Source organism: Heloderma suspectum, chromosome 3, assembly GCF_057233095.1.
Source record: "Heloderma suspectum isolate Gila_16-S chromosome 3, 16-S_ref, whole genome shotgun sequence".
Classification (NCBI taxonomy): Eukaryota; Metazoa; Chordata; class Lepidosauria; order Squamata; family Helodermatidae; genus Heloderma; species Heloderma suspectum.
The window spans coordinates 112,937,293-112,957,688 of NC_139460.1; the positions used below are offsets into that span (position 1 = coordinate 112,937,293).

The 20,396-nt window shown below is 46.0% G+C and overlaps 1 protein-coding gene across 4 annotated transcripts in view; it reads left to right on the top strand.

The window, feature by feature from the left end:
- MID1 (midline 1) overlaps positions 1-20,396 on the top strand; it is a 270,609-nt gene that overhangs the window by 232,546 nt on the left and 17,667 nt on the right. For all 4 annotated transcript variants that reach the window (XM_084841761.1, XM_084841760.1, XM_084841762.1 and 1 more), the window contains exons 4-5: positions 7,009-7,116; positions 10,913-11,061. In XM_084841761.1, the coding sequence (XP_084697887.1) occupies positions 7,009-7,116; positions 10,913-11,061 (257 nt within the window). The remainder of the gene's footprint in view (positions 1-7,008; positions 7,117-10,912; positions 11,062-20,396) is intronic.

Genomic DNA, 20,396 nt, shown 5'->3' on the forward strand with positions numbered 1-20,396 from the left:
TTTAATATTTCACTTTCCCTTCAAAACAAAACAAAAAATTTTAAAAGCCAGAATCTGACTGTTTTCAGGAGCTAGAGTTTGCTAAAACAACAGTTATGCAAAAATATAAGATCAGTTTCTAAAAGACAAGCAAAGGATGGAAATAGAAAGTATAGAACATAATTGAAGGAAGGTAAGCTGTTGACACTATCACTCCTAAGCATCATCTTCAAGGACACAGAATTTGAGTTCCTTAACCTCTGAGGAGCTTTAGGCAGTGAAGTGTATGGATAGATAACTAGCGTGATGGTGGGGCAGAAAAAGCTCAGTTTGCATCCAACTGAACACAGTTTAGAGCCCATCTCTAGGATCTATACTTTGGCAGTATAGAAACGAACTCTTTCTTCTCTGCCTCCATTGTGTCAGCATGGTGTTGTCCAGCAGAGTTATTTGTGGTGGTTAAGAGACTATTACAATGTGCTCCCAAAGGTGGTGTGGAGGAGCCATCTGAAGCCCTCTGTGACAAGTTTGTAAAACATTTTCCTGATCAAATCACTCACAACTACTCCAGCTTAGACTCTGCATTGAATATCGACTCAGTTTCAGTTTGTTCAGCCTGAGGAGGTGGACAACTCGCTTGGACGGGTTAGGCCAGCCACATGCTGTTTAGACCCATGCCCATCCTGGCTTAGAAGAGCTCCTAGAGGGGATGGAGGCTGGGGGGTAGAGTTTATTAATGCCTCCTCAAAAGAGGGCTATGTTCAAGCATCTCTAAAGTAAGTAGTGGTGAGACCTTTGTTGAAGAAGCCTTCACTAGCTCCCAATATCTTTGGTAATTGTTGGCTACTTTCTATTCACTCTTTTATGAGCATGTCTTTGAGTGGATGGTGGATTCACCACTCCAAGTTTTCTCGGATGAAACTGATCATCTGGATCCTTTTCAATATGGGTTGAGGCCTAGTTTTAGGATGGAAACAGTCTTTGTCGCCTTAGTATATGATCAGTGCCATAAGCTAGAATCCTGTTAGTTCTACTAGACCTCTCAGCAGCATTCAGTATCATTGATCATAATATCCTTCTGGGATACCTGTCCAATATGAGACTTGGAGGCACTGTGTTGCAATGGTTTCAGTCTTAATTGGCTAAGTGTTCTCCTTGACTGTAGGTCTATAGGGATACCTCAAGGTTCTATCTTGTCTTCCATGCTGTTTAACATCTACATGAAGCTGTTGAGGGAGGTCATCCAGAGTTTTGGATTTGGGTCTCATTACTATGCTGATTTTTAACTGATGCCAGGAGGCTGTGAAAGCTTTAAACAGTACCTGAGTGCACTGAGGGATTGAACATAGGTGAGGAAACTGAGGCTCAATCTAGACAAGTCAGTAGGTCAGTAGATAGGCCAACAGGACTCGGTGGTGTAGTACTCCCCATAAAGGATTTTGTATGTAGCTTGGGGGTGCTCTTGAATCCAGCACAGCTCCTAGATGGTCAGGTGGCAGTGTTGGCCAGGAGTGCCTTTGCCCAGCTTTAGCTGGTACGCTAGTTGTGTCCTTTCCTGGGGAAGACAGATCTGGCCACAGTGATCCATGCCTTAATCACTTCTTAATTAGATTACTGTAACACACTCTATGTGCATCTCCCCTTGAAGACTGTTTGAAAACGGCAGTTAGTGCAAAATGTAATAAATGAAAAAAGGACACTTTCCCCCCCACCCTTGTCTCCCCTGTGAATTTTATTATGAACAATTGGCAATCATTTGTCTTGCCTCCTTTCCTTTTGACCTAGGCATAACTGAGTAGTTAAAAAAAAAATCTATGGTGAGATAAGCAGAAGAAAATGACTTGAAGGAAATGGAGTTCATGCCAATGTGGTGGTAATTAGTGATCTCTGTTGTTGTTGTTGTTCAGTCGTTCAGTTGTGTCCGACTCTTCGTGACCCCATGGACCATAGCATGCCAGGCCTTCCTGTCCTGCGCTCTCTCCCAAAGTGTGCTCAAGTCCATATTCATTGCATCAGTGATGCTATCTAGCCATCTCATCCCCCGCTGTCCCCTTCTCCTTTTGCCTTCAGTCTTTCCCAGCATCAGGGTCTTTTCCAGGGAGTTTTCTCTTCGCATTAGGTGGCCAAAATATTTGAGCTTCAGCTTCAGTATCTGTCCTTCTAGTGAGCAGTCAGAGTTGATTTCCTTTAGGATGGGCTGATTTGACCTCCTTGCAGTCCACGGGACTCGTAAGAGTCTTCTCCAGCAGCACAGTTTGAAAGCAAGTGATCTCTGTATACAACGCCTAAGCTTTTAAGAGGGAGTTCAGAACATTTATCTACTCAGTTGATAGTGAGTGAAAGGATAGCATGTGGTGTTTTGCCCATTATTGCAGTGTGATTAATTATGTAGCATGCCATACCTTTGGTTTTAGTACACACAAAACATTCTGTGATTCTCAGAAACTACATTTTATTATAAGCATACATACTGTATACATACAAGTTTGTAAATTCAGCAGGAATAAAAATGGGTATTTACATACAAACAGATATATCAGGAGTGGATGGAACCACATTTTCCATTGTAGACATTCTGCTATTTAGACAAATTAAGAGATTGTGTACAACAGCAATTTGACAGCTTCAGGAAAACAGAACTATAGCTCTTCTGTAGCAGTATCAGCCCAGGTTCTACAATGGACCTGGAAAGAAATATTTGTACCTTTGTGTTCACCAAGATTGAAGTTTGTTTGCTAAATTAGCTCAGTCTTTCATGTCATAGTTATGGAGGCATAATATATTGTATATACAATAGAATGTCTGGACATGGTTTACAAAAGAAAATTGATTTATCACCCAGCAGCAGACAAACTTACATTTGTGAATGTAATGGGTTCCCCCCCCCCCCGCCGCCCCTTTCAGGCACATATTTGTTAAGCTAACAGCTGTGGGAGGCAGACATTTCAGTGGCATCAGTCTAATCCCTAATCCAAATAGTAAATCATCTTAAATTCAAGTTCTTGGGTAATTACCTAACATTTTGGAATATACTCTTCAGTACTTATTTATTCTTCTCACATACTGTATTGTGATAAAATCATAATTGTAGAAATTACAGTTACTAAATTTATGACCCAGACCTCAGACAGTGACCTCAAGGAGGGGTCTTCCTGTTTCAGAGGTGTCTGAATCCCAGCCAAATGTGCCACACTGGTATAACCGTGATTTCTCACACAATGGTTTCTGTACTTGCAGCACCCAGAAATGATATTATGCTGCCTTTGGAGAGAAAGGTAGGGTATACGTTTTATTATAAATATAGAAAAATTACCAGCAAACTCCAGTCAATCTGAACTCAGAGGAAAAGACCAGATGATTCTGGTGTGAGGGAAAGTTGTCAGCGCCATCCACCAGGGCAGGGTCAGCTTTAGAAGAAACAGGAGTCGGCCTAAGCCAGGTCAAAATAAAGACAATGTTGAGATGCTGGAATAAAAATGGTCCCAGCCTCCCTTGGGGATGAGGCCAGGCAGATAGTGTTGGAAGAGACAACCAATGACCAGTCTCCTTCCCATGAAGAAATATTGAGAGTCTTCAAGAAGTAAAAATGTCACAGTTGTTTGGGGAAACTACAGTAAGCTTCAAAACTACAAAAAAAAACTTCTTACAGCACACCCCTGTACATGTCTTCTTAAAAGTAAGTCTGATTGACCTTAGTAGAGTTTAATCCCTGGCAAGTCAGTATAGGATTGGAATTTAATTCAATTTTTTTTTCTGATCCTTATATTTACTGACTAAAGACGGAGGCTGTGAGACCAGCACTACCTCAGACCTAGATTGCAAACATGAAAACCAAAGCCTTGGGCATACTTGAAATGAGACACTGCTGGTCATTCTTTCTGTCCCACTTAGAATTTTTTAAAAAGTTGTAGGTGATCCTTTCAGATGGTGACTGTATTAGTTCCTGTACCTCCAAAGCCATTTACCATGAGAGAAATTGTTACATTTAGACTAGTAATCTATACCAATGTTCTAGAAAACACTGGATTATGTATGAAAAAAACTTCTAGTTCAAATGGCAGTTCCATTGAGGGAGTACATTTTTGTATGCCGGATTTTGACTGGCATATAGAATTCACTCCTATTAGACACTAATAGTGTGGCATGGGATGCAAGTTGTTTTACCTTTGCCACAGGGCTACAATCAAACAATAGAACTTGGTGGAGCAAATGGTAGCTCATCTCATCTGGAGGAAGTTGTCCAGCCCCTGGAGTTAGGGAGGAGTGACCTCATTGCAAAACTGGATGTATACTTGGTGAGAGCTATTTCTTGTTTATGTTATGGGCCAAGTTATTGTAGGGCCCACTGCCTTTTCACCAGTGGGGCTGTTACAATAGTACAAGCTTTGGAATGGTGTTTTTGGGAACACGCCCAGTGAGTATGTTAAAGTTCCTTCTCAGCCCAGCTCTGTCATACACATGATGTGTCTCGTCTGGACACCTCACAAAATGCATGAAGTCCTATATCCCAGGGGCATAAACTCACCATTGTGGAATGGTTTCTAGGGCTTGCACTGGACTGGATTCCCATTAAGTATGGGGATCGTTGGCTAGTTGGCCCAGTCATAAGAGTGCTGAATGGCAGAGGTGCAGTTACTAGGCATAGGTTGTTCACAAGCAACCTGCAAACTGCAGTGCAAGCATACTGATTGATTTGAAGTATGAAGATCTGTTCTTTGCCACAATTCTGTTTAAGTGATTTTGGAAAATACGTTGCAGCCATCAGTGTTCACACATTACTTAGACCTAGCTTCAGCTTAGCCCTTTTTAAGAATAAGGAAAACAAGTTCCATATAGTGCTCAGGTAATGGAACAAGAATGACTGGCTCTTTTAACCTTTGACATGGTGTTTGTATTCTCAGCCTCCTTACTTACACTTTGGGAATCTTACATTTCTTTCAGCATTTAGACACCTAACTTTTAGATTCAGAATTGCATTAATTTAGCCTCATTCAGAAAAAAGTTTGGAAATATTCATAGACACGGCAGTCCTATCCATGTCTACTTAGCAGTAAATCTCACTGACTTTATATGCATATAAGATTGTATATAGGATTGGAGCCTTAAAAGTGCATCAAATCACTTAATTGAGCAACATCTAATTATCTTGAAGTGAAACATGCAGGCTTGGTGGTTATGGTTTGCAAGAGTCTTACGTTAGTTGCAAACAGTTCATACAAGTATGCCTTAGCTAAGAACCCTGGAAAGGGAACACTTTAGTTGAATATCATGCAAACAATTAACATTGGTATGTTTTTAATTGTGTTTTTGATTTATTTGTTTTTATTTTTTAATGTAATTCAATATTTTATTATTTTTGGTAGGAAGGCAGGACATATAGATATACTGATTTAATATATAGATGTATTAAATAAAAATAATTGATTAATGTACCATGAACCTATACCTTTTCAGCCAAAGTGGTCCTAGAAATTTATCAGTAAATGTCAAAATTGCCCAACATTTCTAAAATATTTTTTAAAATCCCTGAGTTACACCTAGACTGTAATAAAATTCTCTTCTTTTAACCTGTCAGTAGCTGAGCTATTCTGATATCACATGGAATTGTTTACAAACACTTTAGCTGCTTAGTGGAAAGGTGTCAGAATGCTGACAAGCAATGCCTGCTCTTTGAAGAAAGTGAAAGCTTACTATGGTTTTCTGGTGGGCGGTGAGGAGTTGGCAGAGAGTGAGAGAGGTGATGCTGGGCTGGTAGAACAGCTGAAGTCTAGGAAGCTTACTATGAAGGAAGCCCAGATGCTGTAACAGCTGAAACAAGTGAGTCAGAACTGAACTTAGAGGCAGAGATATGACAAAAGAGGAGGGAAGGAGGCAGATGTGAAGTTGGTGGAGGGAGGAGCCAAGGTAAAAGTGGGTGAAACCTCATCAAAGGACTAAGGCGAAGAGGAGAAATGTGCTGTAGGCAGAATAAAGTTACAAGCAAGCATGCTTAGGAGGATGACATACTGAGAGCTACCAAGTTCATATGAGCTCCAGGTGGAGGTCCAAGGGAGGGAATAATCTATGAGTAATTATTGCAAAGCAATGAACAGTTGCTGCTTCCTAGTGATGATATGTGTGGGTATAGTAGCACACTGTTAAGCCACCGCAGACATGGAAATCACTGCCAGACATGGCACAGGTCAACACTGCTTCCTCTCTTTTATAGAAATCCTTTTAGAATGTGCATGGGGATCTGCAACAAAATGTTGCAGTGTGGAGTGCTTCTGCTCAGGGTTCCAGCCATCATGCCCATCTTCCAGGATACACAATTCCATTCCACTTCCTCCCTCCCCTTGATTTTCAGCATTCCATGGACACTGAGCATTCTCAGTCCTCATTGGGGGTGGGGGGTGGGCTTCTTCTCCCTTACTTTTAAAATAGTTTTTTGTACTTCTGCAAGCTATCTGATACCTCCCTCTTTTGCATGGATGGTGCTATTTTGGCTGCATAAGGATCCGTACTCAGAGAATGAGTTTGTTATTAGTATTTAAGATGAGTTGGCTGGATGATACAGTGGGCAAGTAGGTCAGGCAAAACAACTTGGTAGAAGATTGTGTGTGCAGAGGGGAATTACACATGTTCTCATGTTACTACTAATTATAAGGTAAAATCCAATTGCCTATCTACAGTTGAAATGGCATCTGCCATCAGAGAAGATTCCTCTTCCTGCTGCATCCCCCTGTGTGCCCCTCCCCCCAAAAAAATCCGCTCTGGAAGGTTGGATGACCTTCCAAAGTAGTTTTTTGTGGGGCACAGAGGCACTACAGGGGAAGGAGAAAGTTCTGTCATGTGAGCAGATGTCCGCTTACACAATGTTGAATATCATCCACATTATATCATTGTTATTTTTTTTCCCAATGGTTATTTCCTGAGACAAATGCATAAATTGTTTACATTGTTACTTTATTAAAATTTTAAAAGAGTTCAAAGCAGAAGTTGAATGAACACTGAACAAAGTTTTACATAATAGTCTGATTTGTTCTTTAGGTGAACGCGTCCCGACAAGAAACCAAGCTGATGGAGGAATGTGACCTGCTTATCGAAATAATCCAACAAAGACGTCAGATAATTGGAACCAAAATCAAGGAAGGGAAGGTAAGAATGTTACCTTAGAGGTTCCCAAATAGATTAACGTTCTTGCTAAATAGTTTATGCTCCATAAATTCTCTGACTTCTTGCTTTAGTGTTCTATGAAATGCCTACAAGTCCTTGAAAGCTCCTTGGCAGCCGTGATGCTTTGGAGAAGGAAGAACGGCATGCCGTCACTACTCGTTAAGCAAAAATTCAGCCATCATTTAGAATCTGCTGAATGTCTATATTGTTATTGAAATCTTATGCTATTTTTCTTTTTATGCAATGTTATTGTTTAAAGAATAAATAGTATTTTCAAAGGGGTGGTTGTGTTTTTAGTTCACCAAAGCTGCTAATACAATAATGTACTAACAAAAATATATTTGTGAGAACTAAGATCTGAAGGTGTTTATTTGCCCAGGGCAAAAATTGACTGTATCATAAGAATTGCTAACTTGAATTACAGTGATCTGCATGAATATTTTATTCTATAGATACTTTAATCATTCATTAAAGATATTTATACACAGTAGCCTTCCTGGCATGCCTATTAGAAAGGGGAGGGGGAGTCATAGGAACAGGTTGGAGGAGGCCAAAGACAGGAGTGGAAAATTACAGCATGTGTGCTACAGAAGGAAGAATGCAATGAAATATTTTAATGATATAATGTAAAATCAGTTCAAGTTAAATACCATTTCTTAATAACTGTCGTACGATATTTCTGATGTCAACCCACTGTGTGAGGTAAGTCTCAGATACTCATTCAAGCTTTAAATTGGTTACCTAGCTAACTGTGAAATCAGTTTGACCATGATTCTTGTTGCTTTTTACTGCAAGCCATTCAGTCTTTAACTGCTAAAGTAGCTTGAAGAAGTCAAACATAAACTCTCCCTGTGTGGGAAAAGCTCTGACAAGAAATAAAGTCAAGGGTAGGTTAAATGGTTCACTTAGCTGTCAAGATATTCCAATTAACTTAAAATAAAAAGCCCTGTAGGCAAGAGCTGACTTAAATATGTTTGAAGACCACAGTTCCCCAAATTGTTGTTTGACAGGCCCTGAACCTCTTTACGCTATTAACAAAATACAGCTCCCTCCAGGATCTCGTATGACAACCTTCTGTATAATCTCCTTGGTTACATGACTGCAGTGGGAACTCGCATTCTTTCACCAAAGTTCATGGCAAACTTTCCATTGAGTCAGAAAGGCTTATTCGGTTCCAAGCTTTGCCTTAAAGGAAACGAGAGATTTTTATTGACAGAGGTGATTCTTTTCAATGCTTTATGCTATTGGGCTATGGGAAATAAATGCTTTAATGAGACACTCCTTTCTCAAACAAGGCTTACACTTAGTTCATCAGTCTTTTTTTTCTATTGACAACAGAAGCACAGTCATTTTCCAAAGAAGGGCGATGTGTGTCATGCATTTTTCCAGCAAATTAAACAGGTGTTTCACCAGCTGCTTTAGCAGCTTAACCACACAGTTAAGGAACAGATTTGCCATACTGCAAAACCTCTAGGTTTTAGCCCTTCATGTGCTCCATCTGCTTTCTCAGCCTAACGTATAACCTAAGACCTTGCTCTGGTAATGTACTGGGAAGTAAAAATTGTTGTCCACATGGCATAAAATGATGCTCCCAACTGGGCTGGGCAATTCCAAGCTAAAAGGGGTTTGGGGTTGCCTTTGGTCAACTTAAAGTCTCCACAAAATCTCCCAGGTAATTTCAGAGAAGCCCTAATACTTCTCCTACAAATGAATATCAAAGGTCTGCATGATTCCGCAAAGAATGGGAGGAAATGAGACAGGAGGCATTATCATCTCCGTTTGCAGACATCTGATGCTGAAGTTAATATAAGAACATAAGAAGAGCTGTGCTGGATCACACCAAAGGTCTTTCTAGTCCAGTATTCTGCTCCCACAGTGGCCAACCTGATGCCTATGGGAAGCTCACAAGCATGACATGAGCAAAAATGCTTTTGCTTTGTGGGATTGTTGCATTTCCCCCAGCACTGGTTCTGCTTGTATTTTACACCTGAAAAAAATGCAGTTACTCCCCACACACAACTGTGCTAACTGCAGTATAAAGTGTAACTACACATACTGTTTGTAGTGCTAAAGTGACTGATTGCTTATCCCACTTGTGACATTAGGGTGTTTTAAGGCCAAAATAATGACAACAAACCTCTAGGTGGTTGCTCAAACTTATTACACTAATAATTATTAGTGCAGCATCATATCTAAAAGTACTGGGCAGTATCCAACTGTTGTCATTTCGTTAGCGCAAGTGATGTGGTGGTAGCAGAAACTAGATTCTGAACTATGCACAAAAGGAGAATCCAACTACATCTGCATTTGCACAAGCCATTGTGCATTACACTTGTGCAACCCATTATGCAACCTCTAGTGCAACTGGTTGTGTAACCTGTTGTACAACCAGTTGCACAAGCATAATGGGCAACCACTTGCACAATGGAAAGATTCAGCAGAGCTCCGCTTGCACTGTTTGAGTTTGTGGAATGACACCATTGGATACTGCCCACTGTTGCTCAAAATACAGTTTTGATGAACAAACATGTAGCGCATGTGGGTGGCTGACTGCCACCCACCCATAAACCTAACCATGCTTACAATGGAGTAAGTCCCATTGAACTCAGTAGTACTTACTTCTGAGCAAACATGGTTAGATTGCAATGTAAATGGCAATCCTAATTTTTAAAAACATGAAATAGAATTGAAGTGCTTTGGACTTAAACCCTTACTTTAAAAGCAAAACGAAAGAAATGTAGTAATGGCTGACTATGGACTTTGCTGTCCAAAATTTCATGCTTATTGTGGCCTTGAACTCAGGATACATAACTCCAATCTGAATTAATTGTCTCCTAGCAGAATCATGACATACAATGTTTATTGCTTAATAAATGCAACCCTGCAAGTTTTTGTTATCTTTACTATAAAATTCCAAACTTGCTGCCAGTCTACTTAATTATCCATTTCCTGCTTTTTTATATGTAATCGGTGCTTACTGTCCTTCTTAGGTACAGAGTTATTAGATTTCCTTCCTTTTCCTTTCCCATTTGTACTACGCAGTGGTGTTGATGCTAATGACACTATACTGAGGGGGTGATGGGTTCTTCTCTTCTGGGGCTTCTGGAGACAGGATCTTCTATTAGCTGTAGATTTAAAACCTTGCCTTTTAACTTCAGAGAGTTTTCATTACAGCTCAGTGAGATTTCATAAGTGGCTTCTTTTTTTCCTGCCTAAAGATGTATGCATTATACACATTTGTCATATACTACAGATACACATCGTAGTGTTTTCTATTTCACTAGATTCATTCCAGCATAAAGCTGCAAAAATGGAAGTCTCTGAGGGTGAACATTTATTTTATTGTCAGTCAACAGGAATTACTCCTTTTAGTCAGGTTTTGTTCTAAGGTCACTTTTTCTGTAAACAAGTTCAGGAATTTGCAGCAAACTGTAACGCACCTTGTAAGCTGCTTTGAAGACATCAGTTTGGGGAAAGGGGCAGTCACAGTAGACTTTTGTTATCTAAACAGTGGAGACTGATGGGAAGTGACATTTCCCACTATAGCAGAATCTGCCAGCTGTGCTTATTTTGGATCTCCCCAGTGTGGAGAATAAAGCTTTACTTCGAACAATATAGACTCTGAGTAAAGCAGGTGTAAACGGGACTCATGCTTCCCAGTTAAGTTGCTCGCATTAGCACCCTGTTTGCACTATGGTCATGAAGAAGTGCAAATACAAAAGCACATTTTGGAGTTCATGGATCTCAGTGTTTTCTTTTGTTTTTGTTCCCCCTCAAGGTGGTGAGACTGAGGAAACTGGCCCAGCAGATAGCTAATTGCAAACAGTGCATTGAGCGCTCCACCTCTCTGATCTCACAAGCAGAGCAATCCCTGAAGGAGAATGATCACGCACGCTTCTTGCAGTCTGCTAAAAACATAACGGAAAGGTAACACCATAAGAACACCCTGAAGGGCCCTGCTGGAACAGGCCATCTACACAACCATTCTCTTTCTAACAGAGGCCAGCCTGATGCTTCTGGAAGGCTTCTAGTGCAGCACTCTCCGCTGATGCTTGTCCCCAGTATCTGGTATTCAGTAGGGGTGCACGAAAGTCACTTACCTGGTCTCGCAGCTTTTCACGGTGGGGGGAGGCGCTTCGCTGCTCCCCCCGTGAAGTTCAGGCCGGGGGGGGGAGGCTTCCCGCCTCGCCCAGCCGAAATTCAGGCCGGGGGGGAGGCGCCTCACCTCGCCCGGCCGCGAAATTAAAAGTAAACAAAAAACAAAAAAAACACCCCCGTGATAGGCTACGTGACGATTAACATGGCCTATCACGGCTAGATCTGCAAAGTCAGCCATGATAGGCTATGTAAATCGTCATGTAGCCTATCACGGGTGACTTAAAAAAAAAAAAAGCGCGTACGCAAATGGTGGCCCCCATAGGGAGCCACCATTCGCGTTCCTTATTTGGTCGCTGTAGTCTACATAAATCTTTACGTAGACTACGGCGAAAATAAGGGCAACGCAAATAGCATTGCCCTTATTTTTGCTGTAGTCTACGTAATCTTTACGTAGACTACAGCGACCAAATAAGGAACGGGAATGGCGGCTCCCTATGAGGGCCGCCATTATCCGTACCCACTTTTTTTTTTTAAGTCACCCGTGATAGGCTACGTGACGATTTACGTAGCCTATCACGGCTGACTTTGCAGATCTAGCCATGATAGGCTACGTTAATCGTCACGTAGCCTATCACGGGGGCGTTTGTTTGTTTTTTCTTTTATTGGAATGGCGGCGGCGGCAGCCGGTCGAAAGACTGGCTGCCGCTCCCGCCCCGGACGAAGACCCGACGAACCGCCGGCCGGACCCGCCGCCGGGAGGGACATTCGCCAAAGATAAGTCCCGTCCCGGGGGGGGGGGCAGGGGGCAGGGGGGCAGAGAATTTCTCCCCGAAACTTGTTCGGGGGGCCGAACACGTTGGCGCTCGGCCCCCCGAAGTTTCGGGGAGAAATTCTCCACCATCCCTAGTATTCAGAGGCAAAAGGACAAAGCCTGACCAGGAAATGTCTTCTGGAATGATGTCAGAATCTGCAGAGCTGAATGATGTCAGAATCTGCAGAGCTGTGGATACTTCCATATTGAAAAGAAATGATTATCAAAATAATGCATTTTATTTCTTTATTACATGTCAATAAGAACAAGACAGCCCCTGTGCTCTTGCTTACAGTCTAGAACAGCCTTCTTCAACCTGGTGTCCTTAAGTTGTTTTGGACTACAACTCCCAGCATTCCTGACCAATTGGCTGTGGTAGCTGGCATGGATAGGAATTGGAAGTCCAAAACATCTGGACGGTACCAGGTTGGGGAAGGCTAGGCTAGAAAGTCATGGCACGAAAGGGAAATGGGGTGAGGAGGGCAAAGGAAATCAAGAAAGCCTACACACCTGTTCTTAATGTCATACAGTTCTTATAATGGCCAGATGTAATGCAGCAGTACTGGCTGTAATGGAGCTGGATGTGGTGAGTCTTCTTATCACAACCAGCGGGTTTCTGTTTGGGAAGGATAAGCACCATAAAAATCTTAGTAAGCTGTGGATACCCCAACCATGTGGAAACACTGTGGCTTTTCCACATGTGGATGGTCTGGCTGTGGCCTGGCCATGGCAGTATAAGCACCATAGAAATCTTAGTAGCTGTGGGCACCCCAACTATGTGGAGACACTGTGACTTCTCCACATGAGGATGGCCTGGCCATGGCAGAATAAGCACCATGGCCATGATGCTTATACACAATGGCAGTATAAGCGCCATGGCCATGGCCTGGCTGTGGCAGTTTAAGCACCATAGAAATCTTAGTAGCTGTGGACACCCCAACCATGTGGAGACACTGTGCTACACATTGCCAAGGTGATTATTCGGAAACTACCAGCACATTTGCCTCAACTTGGAAAATAAAGGTTTTAGACCTGGAAAAATGAACTATCAACATGCTTTTGAATGGTTGCGAGTATATTTTCCAGCATTCATCTGAACCAAAACAAATTATGATTTCATGAGAATGTATAATTCATACTCAGTTTTCGATGTAATAAACCCAGGTGGCAATCATTAGCCGTGAGTTTCCAGGTGTGAGTTTTCTGAGCCAGGTGTACAATTAAATCTTCTGTTTGGGGAAAGTGGTCCATTGGAGCAATCATAACATTTTGATCTAGCATGTATCATGAATGACAAATAAGAGCAATTGATTGAAAGTGTGTAGCTACCGCCAAACAGCAAGATTTGCCTGTTCCCTTCTGTACTGTATTGTATTTTATTTATTTTATTTTATTTATTTCATTTCTATACCGCCCAATAGCTGAAGCTGTCTGGGCGGTTCACAAAAATTAAAACCAAACAGCACACAATAAAACAGTTTAAAATATATAGAACATTAAAACAACAATATAACAATACAACCACAATAAAACCTAGCAGCAGTGCAGGAGTTTAAAATACAGATTTAAAACAGCAAAGCTAAAAGTTTAGAAAGCTAAAATGCCTGGGAAAATAAAAAGGTCTTCACCTGGCGCCGAAAGGAATACAATGTAGGTGCCAGGTGAACTTCACTAAGGATCTCATTCCAGAGCCGGGGTGCCACAGCAGAAAAAGCCCTCCTCCTAATAGCCGCCCGCCTCACTTCCTTTGGCAGGGGCTCACGGAGAAGGGCCGCTGACAATGATCTTAAGGTCCGGGCAGGCACATATGGGAGGAGGCGATCCTTCAGGTAACCTGGCCCCAAGCCGTTAAGGGCTTTAAATGTTAATACCAGCACTTTGAATCGGGCCCAGAAATGGACTGGCAGCCCGTGCAGCTGAAAAAGTACTGGCGTAATATGAGCTCGCAGGCCAGTCCCTGTTAACAATCTTGCTGCCCTGTTTTGGACCAGCTGAAGTTTCCGGACCGTTTTCAAAGGCAGCCCCACGTATAACGCATTGCAGTAATCCAGACAAGAAGTTATCAGAGCATGGATCACTGTAGCTAGGCTATCTCTGTCCAGATAAGGGCGTAGTTGGTATACCAGCCTAAGCTGATAAAAAGTGCTCCGTGCCACTGAGTTCACCTGTGCCTCAAGTGACAGTTTTGGATCCAAGAGCACCCCCAAACTACGAACGTGATCCTTTAGGGAGAGTGCAACCCCCTCCAGAACAGGTTGAATATCACCTAGCCGGGCAGACGAACCACCCACTAACAGTACCTCCGTCTTGTCTGGATTGAGTTTCATTTTATTGGCCCTCATCCAGTCCATTACCATGCCCAGGCACTGATTCAGAACAGCCACTGCCTCACCTGGTTTTGATGAGAAAGAGAGGTAGAGCTGGGTATCATCCGCATATTGATGGCACCTCAGCCCACACCTCCGGATAACCTCCCCCAGCGGTTTCATGTAGATGTGGAGAGCCAGGGCCTGCAGGAGAAGCCACCACCACCACCACCGGGGAAGAGGCGTGCTTGCTGCCACTGGGCCTGCTGCTGCCGCCGCTGGGCCTGCTGCTGCCGCCGCTGGGCCTGCTGCTGCCGCCGCTGGGCCTGCTGCTGCCGCCGCTGGGCCTGCTGCTGCCGCCGCTGCCACCACCACCAGGCCTTCCTTGTGGACTTCTGCCTGGCAGACCGCCAGTCCCTGCAGGACCAGGCCCCCAGGTACCCAGCCAGCTGTGCTGCTCCACCTGCCCCTCCCTGGAGGGGCTACATAAGCTGGCTGGCTGAGGTGGCCTGGGAGAGCCAGGGCCTGCAGGAGAAGCCACCACCACCGGGGAAGAGGCGTGCTTGCTGCCGCTGGGCCTGCTGCCGCCGTCGCCGCTACCACCGCCACCAGGCCTTCCCTGTGGACTCCTGCCTGGCCTTTTTAAGGGGATTTTAATTGTTTTGTTTGTTTGTTTTATTTTGTTGGGGGGGATTTTGTTGTGTTTTTAGGGGTGGGTAGCCTGCCTGATAGGCGGGAGCGAGGGGGCATGTGTCCACCTGATGGAGGCAGTGGGGGGAGTGTTGGGGGCCAGAACATACCGAGGCTGGGCGGCAGGCACTGGCGGAGCGCTAGGGGCAGGCCATGCCAGGTAAGGGGAACAAGGGAGAGATGTGTAGTATCTGTCCCCTGCTCCGGGCCTATCCAGAGCCAAAGGATGGCTGGGGGAGGCGTGACCCCATCTTCTGGCCTTCGTTTGCTGCTCTGCAATGCCAGGTCTGTTACCCAGAAAACCTCCCTCATCCATGACATGATCCTGCATGAGGGTGCAGACCTGGCATGTATTACGGAGACCTGGCTGGCCGAGGCTGCTGCTCCAACCCTTGCAGCCATGTGTCCAGCTGGATTTTCGTATGCACAGCAGCCGAGGGCTGGGGATCGGGGAGGGGGAGTGGCTGTTATCTACCGAGAGTCCTTGGTCTTCACCAGACCCCCTCTCCGGGAGACCAAGGTTGTTGAGTGCATGTACTGGAGGTTGGGCCCGAAGGGCAGTCTGGGGATTCTGCTCGCGTACCGTCCACCCCGCTGCACGACTGACTCCCTGGCCGAGGTGCTTGAGGTGGTCTCTGATGTGCGTGTACAGTCCCCTAACTTACTGGTGTTGGGGGACTTCAACGTACATTCGGAGGCCATCCTCACAGGAGCACCTCGGGACTTCATGGAGACCATGGCCTCCTGGGAGCTGCACCATATTCTAACTGGGCCCACCCATGTAGCCGGTCATGCACTAGACCTTGTGTTTGTTTCTGGAGAAGCGGGGAGTGATCTGGAAGTCGGGGGTATATCCACCACCCCCTTGTCATGGTCAGATCACTATCTGGTGATGTTGGACTTCTCGGTTCCACAACCCCTCCGCAGGGGTGGAGGACCCATTAAAATGGTCCGCCCCAGGCATCTTATGGATCCAAATGGATTCCTGAACGCGCTTGGGGATTCTCTGGGGCATGCCAACGGCCACTCGGTCGAGACCCTGGTGGGTGGCTGGAATGCCGCAATCACTGGGGCATTAGATCGGGTGGCTCCGAAACGCCCTCTCCCCCTGAACAGGGCTCGGACTGCACCATGGTTCAATCCGCGGTTACGAGCTCTGAAACAGGAGGTGAGACGGCTAGAGCGCCGGTGGCGGAAGTCTCGCTCCAAAGACGATCAGACACGGGCTAGAGCTATATCTTCAGCCTATCACGTGGCGGTGAAGGCAGCAAAAAAGGAATATTATGCTGCCTCCATCGCGTCTGCAGAGTGCTGCCCCAGGAGGCTGTTCCAAGTGGTCTGGAGCCTGGTCGGTCCTGTGGCTCCGGAACCACTGGAGCATTCTAAGGCCTCCTGTGAGGCTTTGGCAAGGCACTTTGCAGATAAAATTGATCAGATTAGGTGTGTTACTCTGCACACTGTGGATACAGTTAGTGAGCAAGAGGCGGCCTGTGGCAAACCGGTTTTGTGGGATCGGTTCCAGCTTCTTCCTCCTGATGAAGTGGACAAGGTGCTTTCATCTGTAAGGCCGACCACCTGCTTACTTGATCCTTGCCCATCTTGGCTCATTATGAGCTGCAGAGAGAGACTGGGTGAGGGGATCAAGGCGGTGGTGAACGCCTCCCTTGAGGAGGGAGTGATGCCATCAGCCCTCAAGGAGGCAGTGATAAGACCGCTCTTAAAGAAGCCCTCCTTGGATCCTCAAGTTCTGAACAACTTTCGCCCAGTCTCAAATCTGCCATTTTTGGGCAAGGTGATTGAGCGGGTGGTGGCGGTGCAGTTGAAGGCACTCTTGGAAGAAACTGATTATCTAGACCCATTTCAGTCGGGCTTCAGGCCTGGGTATGGGACAGAAACGGCCTTGGTCGCCTTGGTGGATGATATGAGGAGGGCTCTGGATAGGGGTGAATGCTCCTTCCTTGTTCTCCTTGACCTCTCAGCGGCTTTTGATACCGTTGACCACGGTATCCTCCTGGACCGCCTGGAGGGGTTGGGCATTGGAGACACTGTATTGCGGTGGTTCCAGTCCTTCCTCTCCGGCAGGTACCAGACGGTAGCACTGGGAGAGGAGGTTTCGGACCCGTGGCCACTTACTTGTGGGGTGCCACAGGGTTCCATCCTCTCCCCGATGCTATTTAACATCTATGTGAAGCCACTGGGGGCTATCATCAGGAGGTTTGGGGTGCAGTGTCATCAATATGCGGATGACACGCAGCTCTACCTCTCATTCAAATCTTCACCAAGGTTGGCCGTAGAATCCCTGTCCAAATGTCTGGAGACGGTGAGTGGCTGGATGGGGAGGAATAAGCTGAAGCTCAACCCTGACAAGACTGAGGTACTTTTGGTGGGAGACAAGAGGAGGCTGGGGGATGTTGACCTGGTGTTGAATGGGGTACAGCTACCCTTGAAAGACCAGGTCCGCAACCTGGGGGTCATTTTGGACTCCCAGCTGTCCATGGAGGCTCAGGTGTCAGCTGTGAGCCAGACAGCGCTGTATCAACTCCATCTGATACGGCGGCTGCGCCCCTTCCTTCCCGACCATCTGCTCCCATCGGTAGTACATGCCCTGGTCTCCTCTCGTTTGGACTACTGTAATGCGCTCTACGTGGGGTTACCCTTGAAGACGGTTCGGAAACTGCAGCTGGTACAGAACGCGGCGGCTCGCCTGATTAAAGGCAGCCGCCGGCGAGATCACATCACTCCAGTGCTGAAGGAGTTGCACTGGTTACCAGTTGTTTTCTGGGCCAAATTCAAGGTGTTGGTTTTGACCTTTAAAACCCTATATGGTTCCGGCCCAGCCTATCTTAAGGAGCGCCTCCAGCAACACCAGACAGGCCGCTTAACAAGATCAGCCTCGGATGGCCTTCTCTCTGTCCCATCAGCCAGGACAGCTAGACTGGTGGGGACGAGGGAGAGGGCCTTCTCTGTGGTGGCCCCCACTCTGTGGAACTCCCTTCCTAGGGAACTCCGCCTTGCCCCCTCTTTAATGAGCTTCCGTCGTGCATTAAAAACGTGGTTGTTCAGGCAGGCATTTGGGGTGGGCTAGGGTATTTTAAAAAAAAAAAGTTATGGTAAAATTTTATTGTTTTAAATTGTTCTATGGTGGGTTGTACATCGCCCAGAGTGGCTGGGTGACCAGTCAGATGGGCGATTAATAAATTTAATAAATAAATAAAATAAATAAAATGTTAAACAGCATGGAGGATAAAATAGAGCCCTGTGGAACCCCATGGCACAATTGCCATGGCACAGAGCAATAATCCCCCAGCACCACCTTCTGGAATTGGCCATCCAAGTAGGAGCGGAACCACTGTAGTGCAGTGCCTCCAACTCCCAACCCAGACAACCTATCCAGAAGGATACCATGGTTGATGGTATCAAAAGCCACTGAGAGGTCCAGGAGAATCAACAGGGTCACACTCCCCCTGTCGCTCTCCCGGCAGAGGTCATCCCACAGGGCGACCAAGGCAATTTCCGTTCCAAAACCAGGCCTGAAGCCCGACTGAAATGGATCTAGATAATCCGTTTCATTCAAGAGTGCCTGGAGCTGTCCTACAACCACCCGCTCAAGCACCTTGCCCAGGAAGGGGATGTTGGCCACTGGCCTATAATTGTTAACATCCTCTGGGTCCAGGTTAGGCTTTTTTAGGAGTGGTCTAATTATCGCCTCTTTTAAAGCAGCCGGCACCACTCCCTCTCTCAAGGAGGAATTTACAACCTCCTGGACCCAGCCGGACATCCCCTCCTTGTTTGATTTAATAAGCCATGAGGGGCAAGGGGCAAGCACACAAGTGGTCGATCGGACTTGGCCAAGCACCTTGTCCACATCCGCAGGCCTCAGTAACTGAAACTCATCCAATAAAACTGGACCAGACGGTGCTCTGAATGCCTTTACCAATGGAACTGCATTAATCGTGGTGTCCAATTCATGACAAATCTGAGCAACTTTATCTTCAAAGTGCCTTGCAAACTTATCACAGCGTGCCACCGAGGGTTCCACCGTCTCTCTCCCTGGCCCAGAATGTAACAGGCCGTGAACCACTCGGAAAATTTCCGCTGGATGACACTGAGAAGATGCAATGCTGGTGGAAAAGAACTGTCTCTTTGCCACCCTCACTGCCACAGAGTAGGTTTGATAGTGGGCTCTTACCTGCGTTCGGTCAGACTCAGCACGAGTTCTCCTCCACCTGCGTTCTAGCCGTCTCCCCTCTTGCTTCATTGCCCTCAGTTCAGGTGTATACCAAGGAGCTGGCTGGGCTCTGCTCAGAGGGAGAGGGCGCTTGGGCGCGATCATGTCAACCACCCGAGTCATCTCTGCATTCGACAGAGCGACTTGGGCTTCGACAGGAGCACCAGCCATACCAGCAGGAAAATCCCCTAGAACCCTCTGGAATCCATCGGAATCCATTAGTCTCCGGGGACAGACCACTTTAATAGGTCCTCCACCCTTGCAGAGGGGGAAGGCTGCCAGGAGTCTAAACCTCAGCAGGAAGTGATCTGACCATGACAAAGGGACAGATGTTAATTCCTCCACTTTCAGATCATCATCCTCCTGCCCAGTCGAGAAAACCAGATCTTTTATATGCGTTGGGCCGATGACATGTTGGGACAGCCCCATGGTTGTCATGGCAGCCATGAAGTCCTGAGCCACCCTGGATACAGCGGCCTCAGCATGGAAGTTGAGATCCCTCAGGACCATCATCTTAGGGGTCCTCAACACCAAGTCCGAGACCACCTCTGTCAGCTCAGGCAGGGAGTCTGATGGGCAGCGGGGTGGGCGGTACACTAACAGAATCCTTAATCTGTCCTGGGTACCCAACACAAGGTACAGACACTCAAGATCTGCACTCGAATGAGCAGGAAGCCTGGAGAGGGAGATTGAATTCCTATAGACCACGGCAACCCCTCCTCCCCGACCCTCAAGTCAGTGTTGGTACTGCACCGAGTACCCAGGAGGGCACAGCTGGGACAGAGTGACCCCTCCCAATTCCCCCACCCAGGTCTCAGTAATACATACCAGGTCAGCCCCCTCATCCACAATCAAATCATGGATAAGGAAGATTATATTTTGGGCCGAACTGGCATTCAGCAGCAGCAGCACCAGACCTGAGGGCAGACTGGTAAGGCTGCCAGGAACCATTTGGTTGGGGGAAGAACCAGAAGAGGGGACAGCTGTAAGGTGTCTAGCCCCTCTTCTCCTCAGCTGGCCTGTTAATCCCCCAACGCCATACCTCCCCCTGCCCGTAACCACAGTTATAGTGGCACCTCCCCGACCCCCTGAGTTGCCCAATAGTCCCCCCAGGCACATATTAAAATGT